Source organism: Aethalodelphis obliquidens, unplaced genomic scaffold, assembly GCF_003676395.1.
Source record: "Aethalodelphis obliquidens isolate GAN/ISIS:26980383/991018 unplaced genomic scaffold, ASM367639v1 scaffold125, whole genome shotgun sequence".
Classification (NCBI taxonomy): domain Eukaryota; kingdom Metazoa; phylum Chordata; class Mammalia; order Artiodactyla; family Delphinidae; genus Aethalodelphis; species Aethalodelphis obliquidens.
The window spans coordinates 425,933-446,870 of NW_020838069.1; the positions used below are offsets into that span (position 1 = coordinate 425,933).

Sequence of the window (20,938 nt, forward strand, 5' to 3'; positions counted from 1 at the left end):
ACTGCGCGCCGGGCTCAGTAGTTTTGGCACGTGGGCTCTACAGTGCGTGGGCTTAGTTGCCCTGTGGCATGTGGGATCTTAGTTCCCCAACCAGGGATCGAACCCACGTCCCCTGCATTGGAAGGAGGATTCTTAACCACTGGACCACCAGTGAAGTCCCTGGATGAAGTTTTTAAATGAACAGAATCACACTAACATTTTAAACTGAAAGTTAACACTAATTTAGAACTATTTAAAGAAAACTGCATTTAAGGAATTTATGGACTGTCTTCATTTGATGCATTTATCACTCGATGTAGAGGGACTGTTCTGCTAGAAGGATTTGGAAGGTACAGATTTTCAATTCCAGTGATTTGCAAGGGAGAGGCAGCATCAAGGAGGGGGAAAGCTCATCTATGAAGCTACACTCACTGGAGTCTGAGCTTAGGTCCATCTGTTGCTCACTCACTATTTCTCTATGTCCCCAGTCCTTGGTCTCTTCAACACTAAGAGGGGATAACAATAGTAGAACCATGTTAAAGCGTTAATAATAGGAGGTGACATTTAAACTTAGGGCCGGGCTCACAGGAGACACTCAACAACTGTTAGCTCTCCTATGCTGCTTTACTTTCCAGATTATTATTCAGTCAGACACCCTGAATTGTGGAAGTCTCTTCTGCAGTGTTTGACACAGCACATGTCCTCATACAACTAGTTTTAGCTGAAATCCTTGGATCACATCAGGAGCCCATTCCCCAACTATCTTTCCAATTTTCTTTTATCTCCTCTCCTACAGCCAGAGCAGCCAGTTCCAGTTTATCCCCCTTCAAGTTCTTGAGACATTCTTCCACCTAGAACGCATCCTTCTTGGTACTGGCCAAATAGTAACCATGTTTTTCAACTTCCAGTGCAATTTCTGCCTCCCTCCAAGAAGTGTTTCTTTATTTTATTTCTGCCTCCAGTAATTTCTCTTCCTGATTCCTCAATCCTTCCTTTGTTCCTTCCTTCTGAAAAATGTGAGTGAGCAATACACAAAGTAGCTTTGGTGAGATATGGGAGCAAAAGTCTGACTGGAATGGGCTCAAGAGAGAAGAGAAACTAGAAATATGGACAATTCTTTCAAGGGTTTTTGCTATAAAGATATGGAGAGAGAAAGGGTGGTAGCTAGAGAGGGAAGAGTGATTTTTTTAAAGTTTTATTTTTAAGAATGGAGAGCCAACGATATGTTTCTTTGCTGAGAAAAATAATCCAGTTGAAGAATAAAGATTATGCAGGATAAAGAACAGGTAACTGCTGGAAGGATGAAGGGTTGAGATCTAGTGTACAGGTGGACAACTGGACTCACAGGCAGATTAAGAAGGATAGATGGGGTGGGAGCCTAAGGAAATTCTCTTCTGTTACTTCTGTTTCCTTAGTTAAATTGAGAGGAAGATTATCTGACAGGAATGAGGATGGGGGAGGAGGTGTTGGAGGTTTGGAGAGAGAGAAGAAACGAAAGACTTATTATCTAGGAGAACAGGGGCGTGAAACAAGTATAGAAACACAGTATGATTGCTGCCATCAAGAGCCTACTAGAAGTTAATGATCATGAACTGAAATAAGATCAGTCAACAGGGCTGCGTATTTTCCCTCAACCAAGTACAGCTGTGGTGCAGACACAATAAGTGGAGAATTGGGTTAAACCACAGTGTGGTTTAGCCAAGAAAATAAAAAGGGAAAAGTGAATTGAGGGAAGGTGCCAGGGAATGGTTACAATCACTGATCAAGAAATTTAAGGTTAGTAAAGAGGAAGCGAGAAAGTGAAAAGGAGACAGGATCAATGAGTTCTGAGAGCTGGAGTGGGACAGCAAAGGAGCTGTTAGAAGACAGCAGGCAGCGGTGGGAGACTGGGATCACTGATTGAGAATATGAAGAGTTGTAATGCTGGTCCTACCACAATACAACCATGGAAATGAGTGGCTGAAGTAGGGTGGAAGACAAGAACCTTGGAGAAGAGGAGGTCAAGGAATGGAAGGACCAGACTGCAAGGATTATCTATGTGGAAATAAGAAGGAACAACCTGGGGGTTATTAGAGGACAAAAACAAGGAGGGGCAGTGGCTGGTAGAATATAATGTGAGGTTTGAAGTCGGAGGGTTTTAGGGAGGAGGGAGAGAGAATGGCCTGGAAGCAGCAATGAGGAACAGTAGAGATATTCACCCACCTCCTGTCAGTGTTACAAGGAAAGTGAACGAGAAATGAGCCATTTGAAAAGCCTGCAGGGCTGGCCAAGTTTCAGCTAGATCAGGAAGATGAAGACTGCACTCAGAGAACAGGCTCTGTTCTCTGAGTCTACGGATTTAGCTGAAGACTGACCAAGAGTTCCAGAGGGTATAAGAAAGGGTACATAGGGATGCTAAAGGGTAGTACTTAGGAACCATGCTATCTGTGGGCACTTTATCACCTCAACTGTTGCAAGTTACTTAACCTCTGCTTTGCCCCCAAGTTTCCCTATCCATACAATGGGATAATCATAGCATGTATCTCAGTGTTAGTCTGAGGATTATATTCAACAATACAAGGCAGGCATTTAGAAAGACCTTAAAAATGTGCACCTAGCACACAGCCTGCACTCAAAAAATGTTAGCTATTGCTAACAAGCTATTTGCTCTCCTGAATAATCATTTTGGACTCTATTAAGAATCCCTTTTTTTCACTTAACATTTGAGTGATATTAAAAAGTTTTAACTCTTCAGTAAGATTGTAAAAGCTAAGGGTAGGGATAATACCCAGTACTCGTCTGAGTCCTCCGTAGAGTTCAAGGACTGAACCACATTGACGGAGAGGCTACGCAGCAATTCATCTGTGACCGTCTGTGACCTCTGGAGGAGATGTCACTGCACTCTCCATTCCCCAGGCCTGTCCCACAGATGTCAAGAGCTATTACTAATCTTTGGTAAAAAGGGGTGCAGGGATGAACAGAAATGGGAGATAGTAGCTCATGGGTCTCATACTAGCCTCAATTTCTATTATATTTCCTCTCTGTAAGACTTTTTTTTTTCTTTTTTGGCTGCACCTCACGGCATGTTGGGACCCCCCCCCCCAACTAGGGATCGAACCCGTGCCCCCTGCAATGGAAGTGCAGAGTCCTAACCACTGGACCACCAGGGAAGTCCTGCCTCTGTAAATGACTTTCTATAAGTAACAACACATTCTTCAAACTCCTTTCAACAGACTTTGGTGTACAACCTTACCAAAAACTTTCTCAAAACATAAATGAGCAGATTTTCTCAAAGAAAATGATTGAGGGATAGGAAAGAGATTCTAAGCCTTATCAGATGTTAGGTCATATGACAATTTAAAGTCAAGAAACCTTCCCAGAACAAGGGGATATGAAAGAATGATGTGACACATACAGCTCGCATAGCAATTTTGAAACACATAAACATCCCAACTGTACAATCAAACAAACTCCACATGTATCTAAAAGTCAAGCATCTTATTATAAGAAAAACTTTCAGAAAACATATTTATCAGCTCTATGAAAAAATGGGGACCTTCTCAGCTTAGGAATAATCATGAAAAAAAAAGAGATGTACATAGTCAATAAATATTTACTGAGTACCTGCTCTGTGCCAGGTAGTGTTCAAGGTACCAGTCACAGATCAAAATTTTTGAGTCAATAAAAAACAGCAAAATTAAAATAAGTAGCACACCAACCTGGAAAATTTTGTATTAAAAATTTCAAAAGGTTAAAAATCATGATAGGGGCTTCCCTGGTGGTGCAGTGGTTAAGAATCTGCCTGCCAATGCAGGGGACATGGGTTTGAGCCCTGGTCCGGGAAGATCCCACACACCGTGGAGCAACTAAGCCCACGTGCCGCAACTACTGAGCCTAAGCTCTAGAGCCCACGAGCCACAACTACTTAGCCTTCGTGCCACAACTACTGACGCCTGCGCACCTAGAGCCCGTGCTCCGCAACAAGAGAAGCCACCGCAATGAGAAGCCTGCCCACCGCAATGAAGAGTAGCCCCCGCTCTCCTCAACTAGAGAAAGCCCGCACACAGCAACGAAGACCCAAGATAGCCAAAAGTCAATCAATCAATCAATCAATAAATTAAAAATCATGATAGAAATTTATTCACACTTATAAAAAATAATAATCTCGAGCACAACAGATAAAAGGGAAAAATATCATCAAACTAGTCCCATACAAGAAAATAAAATAGATTTCCCATATTTGGAAAACGTTCATTTTTGGTTAATAATCAAACGAATCCCAAATAAAACAATTTGAGATATATCTTACATCTAAATTAAAGGAGTATGTTTGTAAGTCAACAATATAAAAATATATTAAAAAAATAAATGAAAGGAGTAGGCACTGCCTATGTTAGTGAGATGGTGGTGGAAAAGAGGTCTTTGCAGGGTGTCTTTCTCCCTGTAGCCTATTTTGTAGACTATCTCTAGTAAGCAATACACAGAAAAAGCCAAGGCAACGCTCAGTCTCTGACCAGAGAATGCTACTTCCAGCACTATTACTGAGGAAGTAATTTAAGTGGCTCAACAATGTAAGCAAGAAGCTAATGGCAAGCATAATATAGAATGCCAGAAGAAGTAATATGAAAAGTTGTTTTTAGAAGCCATAATTATGAACATGGAAAAATATTAATGACATAAATGAGACAAACTGATTATAATAATATAAAAATAAGTACATATACACTCAGAACTTAAAATGAAACAGAATGAAGGAACCACAGGTAATTTTTATAATGTTCTATAATGCTATCAACTTACCTTTTTATTAAAAAGATCACTTTATTTTTATTTACGATAATCCCATCTTAAAATAGCATTTCAGTAGTATGCTATGAAAAAGAACACATACCTGATACTCGCCGCCGATCAAATCTGTTAGGAACTGGAACTGCAAAACAAAGAAGCAATGTTTAGTCATCATTGTATCACATGACTCCATCTTTATCCTCCCTTTTTGCAAAGATCTTTGACAACAGAACTAGGAACCTCAATACCAAGTGGTGGATCAATTCATATTCGTCCATAATCAGCCAGAGACAGTGGTTCAACAAGATCACATAAAGACAATATAAAGAATAATATATGTCTTTGAAAACAAGCTCTTTATAACTTCAACGTGGGTGGCAATTTTATTTCTGTTGACATCCAAGTTCCACCTAATTTGTATCACACCAAATGAATAAGAAGTCTACTAAATTTACTGGTAATTTTATGATATCAAATAGTTAAATTTTCTTCTTTTAAAGATAATCCCAAGACCTGCTAGACCTGCATTTACATTTCATTTTAAAATAACTTAATGAGGGACTTCCTTGGTGGCGCAGTGGATAAGACTCCTCGCTCCCAATGCAGGGGGCCCAGGTTTGATCCCTGGTCAGGGAACTAGATCCCACATGCATGCCACAACTAGGAGTTCGCATGCCCACGTGCCACAACTAAGGAGCCCACATGCCACAACTAAGGAGCTGGTGAACTGCAACTAAGGAGCCCGCCTGCCGCAACTAAGACCTGATGCAACCAAATAAATTAAAAAATAAATATTTTTGAAAAAATAAAATAAAATAATGAGTATTACACTAAAATAAAAAATTAACCATGAAGTTATACTCTCCCTCAATACGGGTGGATTTTCTCCACCCACAGTCACTGTATTAATCAGAAAAATTGATCATGTTTTTAGGTTAAAACAACAAAAAAAAGTTGTTTTGCTAATTTTTCCTACTTTTCACCTAACATTCCTTATGTTTGATGGTTATCTAAATTCTTACCACTGAACTATATATCATTTAAACAAGGTGGAGGGACTTCCCTGGTGGTACAGCAGTTAAGAATCTGTCTGCCAATGCAGGGGACACGGGTTCGAGCCCTGGTCAGGGAAGATCCCACATGCCGCAGAGCAACTAAACCCATGCAGCCCATGAGCCACAACTACTAAGCCTGCGTGCCACAACTACTGAAGCCCACGGGCCTAGAGCCCATGCTCTGCAACAAGAGAATCCACCACAATGAGAAGCCCGCACACAGCAATGATGGGCAGCCCCCGCTTGCCGCAACTAGAGAAAGCCCGCAAGCAGCAACGAAGACCCAATGCAGCCAAAAATAAATTTATAAAAAAAAATAAACAAGGTGGTTTTTTTCACCTTCAAACATTAATCTGATTAATTTTATTTTTAAAATATATAAAATATGCCTTATAACCCTCCAAAAAACAGAAATTTGAGGATTAGTGAAAAACAAATTGAAGATGGCTCAGAGAGCCAAACTCTAATGCGAGGTCTCTGAAAAAAACATAGACCCAGGAAGGAGGCAAATGCTCATTCATCTTAACAGGATTAGGATTATCTTTTTGCACAGCACAGGGTCAAAGTCATGTTATTGGAACAAATAGGCAAATAGTCAAAAGAAAACCCCAGCATTCCTGAAAGTACCTACAATAGTCTGTCACTACTTCTTCAATAAAAAGTGGATTAGTCAAAATTAATCCATCCACCAGGAAAGGAAGTGATTCAGTTCAACAAATATAGGTAGAGTACCTAGTATGTGCCATGCACTACAGTAGACAATTTGGGAGACATTAGTAAACAAAACAAAGATCCCTGATTTCATGGAGCTTGCTTTCTAGCTTGAGAGATGTGGGAGAGTTTCCTTTGATCATCTGAAACACATGTGCTTGTCACTCAGGTAGACAGATGAAATGTACACCAGCATAAACCCTCAACCCAGGCCTCATGGAATTTCCATAATTAAAACCCCATTAAACATTAGTATACAACCTAAAATTATAAAGTACACAGTGAAACAATTTAGTATGGGTGCTATCAGGGGATACTTCAAAGGGTGAGATATCAAGATTATAGAACTATCATAAAAAAAGAAGAGTATGTTTAAAACAAAGACATAAAAGAAGGAATCAAAATTTTAAAATGCAAACTTAAAATCAATACTTTCGGGCTTCCCTGGTGGCGCGGTGGTTGGGAGTCCGCCTGCTGATGCAGGGGGCGCGGGTTTGTGCCCTGGTCCGGGAGGATCCCGCATGCCGCGGAGCGGCTGGTCTCATGGGCCGTGGCCGCTGGGCCCGTGCGTCCGGAGCCTGTGCTCTGCGACGGGAGAGGCCGCAGTGGTGAGAGGCCCGCGTACCGCAAAAAAAGAAAAAAAAAAATCAATGCTTTCATATATCATGCAAAAAAGACAACATGATTTTTTAAATTCCTAAAGCACTCCCTCTGTGAAAGAGTTCAAAAGTACTTAAAAAAAAGTGACTTGCAGTGTAAAATGTAATTAAAAACACAAACATGCTGCCTGATAAATCTGTGTTATTTCGTTTTAAATTAGTACACATCTTAAAAGCTTTCACAGGGCCAGAGGTCAGCTGCAGTTGGAGCAAGATACAATGCCAAGGCACAGAGAATGTAATTAATGACTACAGCAGACAGAGACCATCTATTGTAATTTCACCACTGCTTAAATAGCCCAAAACAGAGCACATCAGAGTTTATATGGGTCAAAGTATTCAACCAGTGTAAGTATGAGAAAATCTTCCAGCAGAAAAACAATGCCTAAAATGCTCTCCTTTTCTATTATAAACAAATACATAGGGAATAGGAAGACTTATAATTTAGGTTACCTGATCTGAAAACATGTGCCTCAAAAATATTAACAAATGAAATCTCAGTGGACACTAAAAGTCATTATTCCTGATTAAATGAACTCATAAATGCTGACATACCCTGAAATTAAAACATGGTTCTTTGAGCAGGTAGAATATTTTATGTGGTGAATATTAAGAACATGCTGGAGAATTTGAAACATTTCCCAAAGTCTCTCCTATTTTAAACTGAACATGATGGACAATAGAATCTTCACTATGAACATGGTAGAATACGGCATAAAAACCTGGAGAACAGGGACTTCCCTAGTGGCGCAGTGGTTAAGACTCCACCCTCCCAATGCAGGGGGCCCAGGTTCGATCCCTCGTCAGGGAACTAGATCCCACATGCATGCCACAACTAAGAGTTCATATGCCACAACTAAGGATCCGGCAAGCCACAACTAAGGAGCCCACATGCCGCAACTAAGGAGTCCTCGAGCTGCAACTAAGGAGCTGGCAAGCCACAACTAAGGAGCCCACCTGCCACAACTAAGACCTGGCGCAACCAAATAAATAAATATTAAACCCAAACCAAACCAAACCCGGAGAACATAATCCAAGCACAGCTAGGGCAGGGCAAAGCTCAGGACTCGAGATTCTACAACTGCTGTGGCAAATAGGCACACTCAACTTAAAGCTGGGCTGGTAGGATGTTAGCAACACCAGCTGTGTACAGAGGCAAATAACAGAAGCAGGGCATTAATGAGGGCCTTGTGTTTGGAGGACCTCAGCATAGTAAAACATAGCACAGCACAGTAAATCTCAAAAGTGGACTACAAAGCAGCTGTTAGGGCAGGCCCATTAGAGTGGTTAATCAAACAAAGGGATTGCCAGGAAGGGCTGCCACCAATGGGTGGCAATTATGCTGAGCCTCCATAGGCGGGGGTGAAAGTGCATCTCTGGGCAGATGAAATAACTTGACAAAAGCCCCAAAGGCAAGAAAGTTTTTGGAGAGTGTAAATGTCCCAGGGTGCCTGGAAACATAGATGAGGGAGAAGCAGGGTGTCAAAGGAGGAACACTCAATGATGCAAGAAAAGTCCAAGAAAAGCACCGAGTACCCCATTTAGGGTTCTGAGACCCAATCAATAAACTATGGGACTCATTGGCTCACAATTAAGAAAAAAAACAGAGAACGGAAGGGAAGGAAAACAGAGAAGACAAAAAAAAAAAATCCACCATGATTTCACACACAAATTCATTCTGCTTTCTCTATGGGTCAGAAGAGGGAAAGAATGCTGCTATTCTTTCTTTTTGAATTTTTTTTATTTTTAAAATTTATTTATTATTAATTTTTTTGGAGTATGGTTGCTTTACAATGTGATGTGGAGTCTGAGCATCAGTATTTTTTAAAAGCTCCCAAGGATGAAAATCACTACAACAGCGGAGGGAACCAGGTGGAAGCTACAAGGGTACAAGCCAGGCTTCTCTGAATATACCTTATTTGGTTGACTTTGGAACCATGTAAATATTTTACATAATTATAAAATTAAATTTGAAAAAGAAATCCCCAAAACATAAAGCAAACTAACTGTATATTTAATTGGGAGGAGAATCACACAAAGAACTATTTCAAATGACTTTAATTGGATATCCTAGCAGGGTATACTCTAAAGATAACAAGCACTGAAGAAATAGTTTTCAGAAATAATACTGCTAGTCTACGATTCTGAGACTGTTATGTGGGCATTATGGGATAAAGAAAATGAGTAACTGTGTTATTGAATACTGGGATTTCTGGCATTAAAGGATATACATGGGCTTCCCTGGTGGCGCAGTGGTTGAGAGTCCGCCTGCCGATGCAGGGGACACGGGTTCGTAACCCGGTCCGGGAAGATCCCACATGCCGCGGAGCGGCTAGGCCCGTGAGCCATGGCCGCTGAGCCTGCGCGTCCAGAGCCTGTGCTCCGCAACAGGAGAGGCCACAACAGTGAGAGGCCCGCGTACCACAAAACAAACAAACAAACAAAAAACAAACAAACAAACAAAAAAAGAATATACATTAGGTTGAGTAAAAGCATTATAGTCCTAAGTTTAAACTGGAAATATGACTAACCTCTGGAGTAAAGAGCAGCCCTACCATGCATTTTATGATCTCTACTATTTTTGTCTAAAGAGAAACAGCGTTCCTTGAAGAAATTGCTAATTCCTGGTCTGGAGCTAAACATGTAACAAGACTAGAAAATCTTCTACCAGAAATCAAGGACACTATAAAAGACTGCTAGGATCATGTCAAAAGGAATTAGGAGAAAACCTGAAGAGGTTCCCATGACACAAAGATAGGATAATATGAGCATCAAATAAGAACAAAATGACAATGGATAAAACATCAAATACAGTTAAATCTTTAAATTTACACTGATTTGTTACAAGACTTCATTTGTCATCTTTGGCAGATGCTAAAGAACTTATTCTGAAAACAGGTAGATAAAAGCAAAGACTCATCGTTTATCCTGCCTTTTCTGAACAAACTATTCCACAGGGTAACCTAAGAGTTAATGAGGGGAAGTTTTTCCAGCTTATGCATGAAGAAGGAATGATAGAGGGACTTCCCTGGTGGTCCACTGGTTAAGAATCCGCCTTCCAATGCAGGGTACGTGGGTTCGATCCCTGGTCAGGGAACTAAGACCCCACATGCTGTGGGGCAACTAAGCCCACACACCACTACTACTGAGCTTGTGTACCTCAACTAGAGAGCCCACATGCTGCAACTACTGAGCCCCACGCTCGGAGCCTGCACCCCACAACAACAGAGCCTGTGCACTGCAACTACTGAGCCCACACACTCTGGAGCCCGTGTGCCACAACTAGAGAGAAGCCCACGTGCTGCAATGAAAGAGCCCGCATGCTGCAATGAAGATCCTACATGCCACAACTAAGACCCAATACAGTCAAATAAATAAATAAATAAATAAAATATTTTTTTAAAAAAGAAGGAATGATACAATTAGAACAATGCCATTTGCAACCCCAGTGAAATAACGGATATAGCCTAGGCAATGATCAACATGAACATCAGCATCATAAAGGAGAGACCAGTCAGTCTTAAGTGCCTTCTAATGGAAAACACATCAACAGCCATGAAACAGCTGGTGGGGGTAAGGGAGTGGCGTGGTGGAAGAGGGACAAACCTGAATCTGATCAAGCCTATACAGCAGTGGTTCTCAAACTTTAGGGTGCATCAGAATCATTTAGAAAACTACAGGGCCCCTTCCTCAGAGTTTCTGATTCAATAGGCCTGGAGTGAAGCCAAGAATCTGTATTTCTAATAAGTTTCCCAGATGATGCTGATGTTATTGATCCTGGAACCTCATTTGGAAGCCACTGCTCTAGTGCCAATTATGAAATTAGAGGAAAAACAGGGGATGGGGAACTTTGATGCAAACATCATGGGGATGCAATCAGCAAACTGTACATTGTGAAAAAAATCTACAAAATAAACTTTATTCTACAAATAAGCTTCAAAGGAAAAAAGAGAGAGATCAAGAAAGATCCTATAGACTAAAAGAGACTTAAGAGATAAAGCAGCCAAGTGTAATTCTTGGAACCTATCTGGAGATGTGTGGAGAAGTTTGAACACAAATCAAATATTTGATACTAAGGAATTATTGTTAATTATTTTAGATGTAATAAAAGTTTTGTGGGTATATTTTTAAAACTAGTCCTTAGAGATATAAACCTAAATACTTATGGATAGAATTATTTCTGAAATTTTTTTAAAAAGGAGGAAGGTGTGGGACTTCCCTGGTGGTGCAGTGGTTAAGAATCCGCCTGCCAATGCAAGGGCCATGGGTTCAATCCCTGGTACGGGAAGATCCCGCATGACATGGAGCAACTAAGCCCGTGCACCACAACTACTGAGCCTGTGCTCTTGAGCCCGTGTGCCACAACTACTGAAGCGCGCACGCCTAGAGCCCGTGCTCCACAACAAGAGAAGCCACCGCAATGAGAAGCCCGTGCACTGCAACAAAGAGTAGCCCCTGCTCACCACAAATAGAGAAAGCCTGCGTGCAGCAACAAAGACTCAACACGGCCAAAAATAAATAAATTAAATAAATAAATTTTTAAAAAAGTAAGAGGAAGCTAGTTTGAGTGGGAAAGAGTCATGAGCTGGGGCCACCTTGCCCCAGGTAAGGAGAACTGATTCTGAGAATCTTTCCCTAACTCCTTGTTCAGTAAAATTGTGTGGTAGCTTGAAACTGGCATAGTAATTAAATAAATGGGTAAATACTCCCAAAGAGAAATTAGCAAACACTATAAATTGAATCACCAGCCATGAGTTAATGGAGTTGGGGATAAGTAGATGGGGGGCGGTATTACACTATTCATCTTACTAGTGTCACTAATCGACATTTTCCATCATAAAAAAAAAAGTAGAAAAGAAAATGAGCATTTCTGTAAGGGGACGGGGGAACCAGTGAACAGGGTAATTCTTTTCTTTTTTCAGTACGCGGGCCTCTCACTGTTGTGGCCTCTCCCGTTGCAGAGCACAGGCTCCGGACGCGCAGGCTCAGTGGCCATGGCTCACGGGCCCAGCCGCTCCGCGGCATGTGGGATCTTCCCGGACCGTGGCACGAACCCATGTCTCCTGCATTGGCAGGCGGACCCTCAACCACTGCGCCACCAGGGAAGCCCGAGTTATCTATTTTATACATATTAGTGTATATATGTCAATCCCAATCTCCCAATTCATCCCACCACCACCCCCCCCCAGCCACTTTCCCCCCTTGGTGGACAGGGTAATTCTTATACAGGTGGTGCATTTACCACTCTGCAAAAGCACTGCCCTAACACATACTTCCAGCCAGTAAACACAGTCACTTATTCTGAAACAACCACTGGCACCCACAACCCCCTGTCCCCATCCACACTAGTACACTGGACATCTCTCTGGTCCTAAAGTACACACTGCCTAGAAGACCCATCTCTAACCCAGCCCCAATGTCCTGTCAAAGAAGACAGCGCCATTCCAAGGGCTGAGCATTCCTTCTCTATCACAGCACACAAAAATCCCATGTGTCTACTACATCACATAAAAAGCTCCTAAGCTGCAGGGATGGGGAATTTCCTACCACTTTTTGTCTAGTACAGGCCTTGTCATACACAGACACTAAATGTAAATGGGCTAAATGAATGATTGCCTATTACCTGGGCTGGAAAGGACTAAAAGCCATGCCCCCTTTCTTGGGTATATCATCTCATCAACTCACATTTGGCCACCAATTTAAGTTGAATTATAACAGGAATATAAAACTATTCTGACACCAACTGGTGAACTTCAATATAATTCTGATGCTAATGACCCAGAGTAGCATCGGATTCCATAGTTCAAGGACATGGTTCCCAACAAGACTGTCCTTACTCCAGTTGCACTTTGGTGGTCCGCAGGCCAACAACATTTCTGAACAACTGGCTACAAATTCAGAGGTTCCCACAACTCCTCAGGTTTGATTTGCTAGAACAACTCACAGAACTTTAGAAAGCACTATACTTATTATTACAGTTTTATTAGAAAGGATACAAATCAGGACTAGCCAAATGAAGATACACATAGGGCAAAGTCTGGAAGGGTCCTGAACACAGAGTTTCCATGCCCTCTCCTCATAGAATCAAGGTGCATCAGGGACTTCCCTGGTGGTCCAGTGGTAAAGAATCCGCCTTCCGATGCAGGGGACACAGGTTTGATCCCTGGTCTGGGAAATAAGAACCCACATGCTGCGGGGCAACTAAGCCCGTGGCACCACAACTACAGAGCCCAGGCGCCTCAACAAGAGAGCCTGTGGCCCGCAAACCACAGAGCCCACATGCCCTGGAGCTCGCATGCCACAACTAGAGAGAGGGAAACCCGCACGCCAAAAAGAGCCCACGTGACGCAACGAAAGATCCCATGTGCCGCAACTAAGTCCTGATGCAGCCAAAAAAAAAAAAAAAAAAAAAGGAATCAGGGTGCATTATCCTCCAAGCATATCACCAACCAGGAAGCTCCACCAAGCTCTGATGTTCAGAGTCTTATTGGGGTTTCATTCCATAGATGATTGACTGAATCAGGGGCCATGAGATTAACCTCCATCTCCAGCCCCTCACCTTTCCCCAGAGGTCAGATTGGCTCAAAGCCCCAGTGTTCTGATTATATGGTTAGTCTTTCTGGTGACCAGGCCCCATCTTGAATCATCTCATAAACATAAACTCAGATATGATCCAAGAGGGCTCATGAAAAACAAAAATACTCCTATCACTTGGGAAATTCTAAGAGTTTTGGAAGTTCTGTGCCAGGAATCTGGGACAAAGGCCAGACACATTCTTTATTATTCAACAAAAACAAACTGTGAAAACTCCCTAGCCAACTTACAAAAATAAAGACAAGCATTTAAAAAGATATGCAAGACCACTCGTTTTAGGGTGCTAAATCCCATTCTCACTTATTAGCATTTCAGATACCACTCATCTACTAGACTTATACACCATTTTTACAATTTGGTATGCATTAAATTGAACCATACTCTGAGAATTATCTACAGATTGCTAGAAAAAAACCCTGGAGCATCACCAACCAGATGGGGCTTCTCCTTCTGGTTGAGAAACCAACCCATTAGTTGAGCATTGGACACTTGGTCTAGAATGGCAAGACAAATCAGCTGCCCTGTTAATGATCATGGAGTCATCAAACAAAAAAGGTTCAATCTTTCTGAAAAGAGCCATCAAGAACATGACAAAACGTGATAAATATATCTATTTACAGCATGAAGCAAATTCTCCTCTAATCATAATTTTACTTTTGTTTAAAAATAATGGATGCCTCAAAAAAAGTGTTTAATTGTAACACTGCAAACTGAACAATAATTCTCCAGCCACTGGTTTATCCAAATTTTGACATCACTAGTCACTGTCTTCACATACAATATCTTGTGGGTATCACATCTCAAAACTGTTGTTAACAAATTCCCTGGCAGATATCAGGTCTTGGACTAAGAAAAACTCAAGCCATCTTTTTTTTTTTTTTTTTTTTGCATACGCGGGCCTCTCACTGTTGTGGCCTCTCCCGTTGCGGAGCACAGGCTCCGGATGCACAGGCTCAGTGGCCATGGCTCACGGGCCCAGCCTCTCCGCGGCATGTGGGATCTTCCCAGACCGGGGCACGAACCCGTGTCCCCTGCATCAGCAGGCGGACTCTCAACCACTGCGCCACCAGGGAAGCCCAAGCCATCTATTTTTGAATCTTAAATTCATTTAAATGGAACCTCAAATGCAAAAGAAAAATTACAAGCTAAACACGCCTACCTTTTTTTTTTTTCCTACGCCTACCTTTTTTAAAATTCCAGAGTCATACACTAAATTTTACACTAAACAGGAAAAACTACCTGAGAAAAACTTATTGTGAGAATATCATACGCAAGAACAGCCCTAGCAGACCATATGTTTTTATCTTTTTAAATTTGAAGTATAATTGACTTACAATATTATATTAGTTTCAGACGTACAACACAGTAATTTAATATATTTATATACTACAAAATGATCACCCTGGTAACTCGTTACCATCTGTCACCATAAAAAATTATTACAATGTTATTAACTATATTCCCTGTGCTGTACATTACATCCCTGTGACTTACTTGTTTAATTACTAGAAGTCTGTACCTCTCAATCTCCCTCACCTATTTCATTCATCCCCCGACTTCACTCCCCTATGGTAATCACCAGTTTGTTCTCTGTATCTATGAGTCTGTTTTAATACATTTGTTTGTTTTATTTGTTAAATTCCACATATAAGTGAAATCATACAGTATTTGTCTTTCTCTGTCTGACCTATTTTGCTTAGCATAATACCCTATAGGTCCATCCATGTTGTCATAAATGGCAAGATTTCATTCTCTTTTTTAGCTGAGTAATATTCCACTGTGAATGTATACCACATCTTTATCCATTCACCTATCAATGGGCACTTAGGCTGCGTCCTTATCTTGTAAATAATGCTGCCTTGAGCGTAGCGGTGCATTTATTTTTCTGAATTAGTGTTTTTCTTTTCTTTGAAAAAATACCTGGAAGTGGAATTGCTGAGTCATATGGTAGTTCTATTTTAAATTTTTTGAGAAACTTCTATACTGTTTTCCCTTAGCTTAAATATTCACCGCTATGAGAGTCAAGTAAGTAAAAGACAAGGCCTTGAATCAAGGGCACAAATAAGTAAAACCTTAGGGCTTCCCTGGTGGCGCAGTGGTTAAGAATCCACCTGCCAAAGCAGGGGACATGGGTTTGAACCCTGGTCCAGGAAGATCCCACATGCCGTGGAGCAACTAAGCCCGTGCGCCACAACTACTGAGCTTGAGCTCTAGAGCCCGTGCGCCGCAACTACTGAAGCCTGTGCGCCTAGAGCCTGTGCTCCTCAACAAGAGAAGCCACCACAAAGAGAAGCCCGCGCACCACAACGAAGAGTAGCCCCCGCTCGCCGCAACTAGAGAAAGCCCGGGCGCAGCAATGAAGACCCAATGCAGCCAAAAATAAATAAATAAATAAATAAAAGAAGTAAAACCTTAAATTACCCTTTAAATTAAATAACAGCTAAAGCAAATAACACTCCTCTCCAGTTTCTGAATAAGAGATGTCCCCAGTTTTTCTCTCCATTCTAAGCCGCCTCCCCACCCGCCATTCTAGGACCTTGCTCCATCAGATGCTACCTCTCCACTGGCTCATTTCCCTCTGCATGTGAACATGCTAATTGTGACTCTAACCTAATAAAACAAAACCAAAGACCTTCCCTCATACCTGTACTTCTTCAAGCTACCACCAGGTCCTTTCTTTACTTCTTCAAAATGTACTCCCCATTCCCTGTCTGAGTCTTCTGCAGCCCGCGTCTCCCTCCCTCCCTCCCTCCCTGTCTCTCTCTCTCTCTCTCACACACACACACACACAAACACACACAAACTCCCTGACCCACTGGCACCTGACCTCTTCTACCACAACCCCACTGAAGCCTCTATCCTGTCCCTGGAATTACAGCTGGGTCCAATCATTTCAACACTGGCCTTACCCAACTTGACCTCTTCACTGCTTGCAACACCACTGATGCCCAGTTTAGTTCCTACCTTAGCTCCCTTCTCTGTGCTCCCACAATATACTCTGTGATAGCAGTCTCCAAAATCAGCTCCTCAGTCATAAACTCACTCATGTACTCAACAAGATCTTTTTAAGTATACATTATAGGCCTGGCTGTATGCTAAGTGCTGAAGACAAAGAAAATGAAAATTCCCCATCCTCACAGAGCTTCTGTTCTATTGAGAGAAAAATAACAAAAACCAAATAAGAATTCTAGATCATTACTTGAGCTCTAATGTAACCAGAGGGACCCACTCCAGGCAGGGCAATCTGGAAAAGCCTCTCTAAAGCTGAGGCTTAAATGAAGAGGAGCCAGCTGGTCAGAGCCACAGAAGAAAGATTCAGGAAGGACCAACAGCAAACACAGACTACTTAGAGAGAGAAAGAGCCAGGCAACAAGTGTAGCAGGCAAGGATGGATAGGGCAAGAGAGAGAAGGTAGAGAGAAAAATATGGATCAAATCTTGCAGGACTGTGTGAACCACAGAAGATATGTGAATTTCATTCCACTTGCAATGAGGGGATTTGAACTGAAGATTGATATGATCTGGTCTCCGTTTTAAAAAAATCTCCCCAGCTACTGGGTGGAGAATGAACTAGAGAGAGCAAGGCATTTGAGATAAGAAACTTCTGTGGTTGTCCAAGGAAAAGAAGAGAGCTAGGGTAGAAACACAGAAAAAGCAGACTAGGTATGAAACTCAAAGCACAGCAACAAAAGAAAAATATAGATAAACTGAACTTAATCAAAATTTAAAAGTGTGCTACAAGAGTATAAAAAGACAACTCACAAAATGGGAAAAATATTTGCAAATCACATATAGGGTAAGAGACTAGTATCCAAAATATATAAAGAACACTTACAATTCAACAACAAAAAGACAAATAACCCAGTTAAAACATAGACTCAGGACCTGAATAGACACTTTGAAGAAGAAGATATACCAATAGACAACAAGCACATGAAAAGATGTTCAACATTATTAGTCATTAGAGAAATGCAAATCAAAACCACACCAAAGGGGCTTCCCTGGTGGCGCAGTGGTTAAGAATCCGCCTGCCAATGCAAGGGACACGGGTTCAATCCCTGGTCCGGGAAGATCCCACATGCCGCAGAGCAACTAAGCCCATGTGCCACAACTACTGAGCTTACGCTCTAGAGCCCACGAGCCACAACTTCTAAGCTCATGTGGCACAACAGAGTAGCCCCCACTCTGCCACAAGTACAGAAAGCCCGCGTGCAGCAACAAAGACCCAACGCAGCCAAAAATAAAATAAATAAAATTTAAAAATAATAATAATACCGGTCCGGGAAGATCTCACATGCCGCGGAGAGGCTAGGCCCGTGAGCCATGGATGCTGGGCCTGTGCGTCCGGAGCCTGTGCTCCGCAACGGGAGAGGCCACAACAGTGAGAGGCCCGCATACGCAAAAAAAAAAAAAAAAAAAAAGTTCTAATCACAATAAAGTTTACCTGTGAGGTGATGAATGTTAACTAATCAGTTCACAATATATACATATGTGAAATTATGTTATATACTGTAAACTAATACAATGTTATATGTCAATTAAATCAACTATACTCCAATATAAAATAAAAATTTAAAAAATTTTTTAAAATTTCCCAGTCTGATATTGTGATGTAACAAGAAATATATATTTGGTTTTCAGCCCAGATTCCTGGCAGAGCTCCTAAAGCCTGAAATTTCCTCAGTGACAGAGGTGAGAGGAGAGTCTTTTGTTATTCAAAATAAGTCCCTTTCAACCAAACTGAGTTTATGCTAATGAGGTGACACTTGAAAGATGAAGACCGGTTATGAGAAGAACAACCCTGTGATTAGAGGGCTGGAAATTTCAGCCCTACACCTTGACCTACAGGGAGGGACGATGAGCTGGGGATTGAGTTCATCCTTGATGATTTAATCAATCATGCCTATGTAATGCACCCTCCATTAAAAACCCTAAATGAAGGGGTTCTGAGAGCTTCCAGGTTGGTGAACACATTGAGGTATGGGAAGGTGGTGTGCTCGGAGAGGGCACAGAGGTTCTGTGCCCCTTCCTACATACCTTGACCTATGCATCTCTTTCATTTCGTTGTACCTAGTTGTATTCTTTATAATAAGCCAGTAACAGTAAGTAAAGCACTTTCCTAAGTTCCGTGAGCCATTTGAGCAAATTATCAAACTTAAAGTGGGGTCATGGGACCCCAAATTTATAGCTGGTCAGTTCGAAGTACAGGAGGCCTGGATTTTTGATTAGTGTCTGAAGTAGAGGGCAGTCTTTTGGGACTGAGCATTAACCTGTGCAGTCTGCACTAACTCCAGGTAGTTAGTGTCAGAAGTGTCTTGAGTAGAGAAACAACAGTTTTTCTTTTACCTAGTATCTTTGTTAACAGTATATCCCCCTAGTACTCCAAGAATCATACCAGGTTCACCCCAGGTCAGGGTGAACCTTGACTTTCCTCTCTTCCTCACCTTCTAAAAGTAGGGATTCAATAATTCTTATCAACTCTATCAAAATAAGTATCTCAAATATACAGTCACATATTGAACATAAGCAGACATTAGATGAAGATAAAGGTTCAACATTCTTAAAATGAATAAAATTGAAAGTAAAACACTGAGAAATTTTTCCAAAAGTTAATTCTTTTCAAAAAATTTTAATACCTTGTGCTTCAAGTGTACAACAAATTTGGGTGATCATTTCATAATCTATGCAAAATGTCAAAACACGATGTAGTACATCTGAAACTAACATAATATACAGCATGTCAATTGCATTTTTAAAAAATTTTTATTGAAATATAGTTGATTTACAATGTTGTGTTAGTTTCAGGTGTACAGCAAAGTGATTCAGTTATACATATATATATACATATTCTTTTTCAGATTCTTTGCCATTATTGGTTATTACAAGATAATATTATAGAGTTCCCTGTGCTATACAGTATGTCCTTGTTGGTTATCTCTTGTATATATAGCAGTGTGTATATTTCAATCCCAAACTCCTAATTTATCCCTTCCCTCTTTCCCCTTTGGTAACCATAGGTTTGTTTTCTATGTCTGTAAGTCTATTTCTGTTTTGTAATTAAGTTCATTTGTATCATTTTTTTAGATTCCACATACAAGTGACATCATACGGTATTTGTCTTTCTCTATCTGACTTACTTAACTTAGTATGATAATCTCTAGGTCCATCCATGTTGCTGTAAATGGTTTTATTTCATTCTTTTTTTATGACTGAGTGGTATTCCATTGTGTGTGTGTGTGTGTGTGTGTGTGTGTGTGTGTGTGTATCTCACATCTTCTTTGTCCATTCATTTGTCAATGAACACCTAGGTTGCTTCCATGTCTTGGCTATTGTAAATAGTGCTGCTATGAACACTGGGGTGCATCAACTGTATTTTAATTTTTTTAACTATACAACAAATTTGGTATTCATATATATTGCTGGTAACTGTGTATACTGATTGACACAATCCTTCTGAAAAGCAATATGACCACATAGTACTTATTAAATGCCAAAAAATGTATCTTTTGACACAATAATTCTGTTTCTAGAAATCTATTCTAGGTAAATAAGTCAACAATGAAAAAAAAAAAAACACCTTATGCACTCTTTGAGAAGATACAGTCACAGCTGCAGCAGAACTCAGGTCTGCCGGCTCTTGCTTCCAGCTTCTGCTCCCAACTCACCACTGTTGGTTTTCCCCAAGGAACAAGTCTATGAGGAAGCCTCACCACAGCCATGGCTCTTAAATATAACAGAAAATCACCCATGGAACCAGAGGTGGTGATTTACCAAACTAGAATTACCCTAACCAACCACAAGGTAAATCTCTGTCGAAGGCGTGTGCTGACTTGATCAGAGGAGCAAAGAAAAAGAATCTCAAAGTGAAAGGATCAGTTTGGATGCCTACCAAGACTATGAGAATCACTACTTAGAAAAACTCCTTGTGGTAAAGGTACTGACTTGGGATCTTTTTCAAATGAGCATCCACAAGCAACTCATTGACTTGCACAGTCCTTCTGAGATAATTAAACATATTATTTTTGTCAGTACTGAGCCAGGAATCAAGGTTGAAGTCATCATTGCAGATACTTAAATCAACTATTTTAATAAATTGTCAGTTGTTAAAAAAGAAGCTGGGGCTTCCCTGGTGGCGCAGTGGTTAAGAATCCACCTGCCAATGCAGGGAACACGG

The 20,938-nt window shown here is 41.0% G+C and overlaps 1 protein-coding gene and 1 pseudogene across 1 annotated transcript in view; one reads left to right on the forward strand and one right to left on the reverse strand.

Annotated features, from left to right (window-relative positions):
• PRKAR2A (protein kinase cAMP-dependent type II regulatory subunit alpha) overlaps positions 1–20,938 on the reverse strand; it is a 77,124-nt gene that overhangs the window by 34,199 nt on the left and 21,987 nt on the right. The window contains exon 2 of the mRNA XM_027098835.1: positions 4,850–4,888. Within this exon, the coding sequence (XP_026954636.1) occupies positions 4,850–4,888 (39 nt within the window). The remainder of the gene's footprint in view (positions 1–4,849; positions 4,889–20,938) is intronic.
• Positions 20,069–20,920, forward strand: LOC113615861 (40S ribosomal protein S20 pseudogene; annotated as a pseudogene).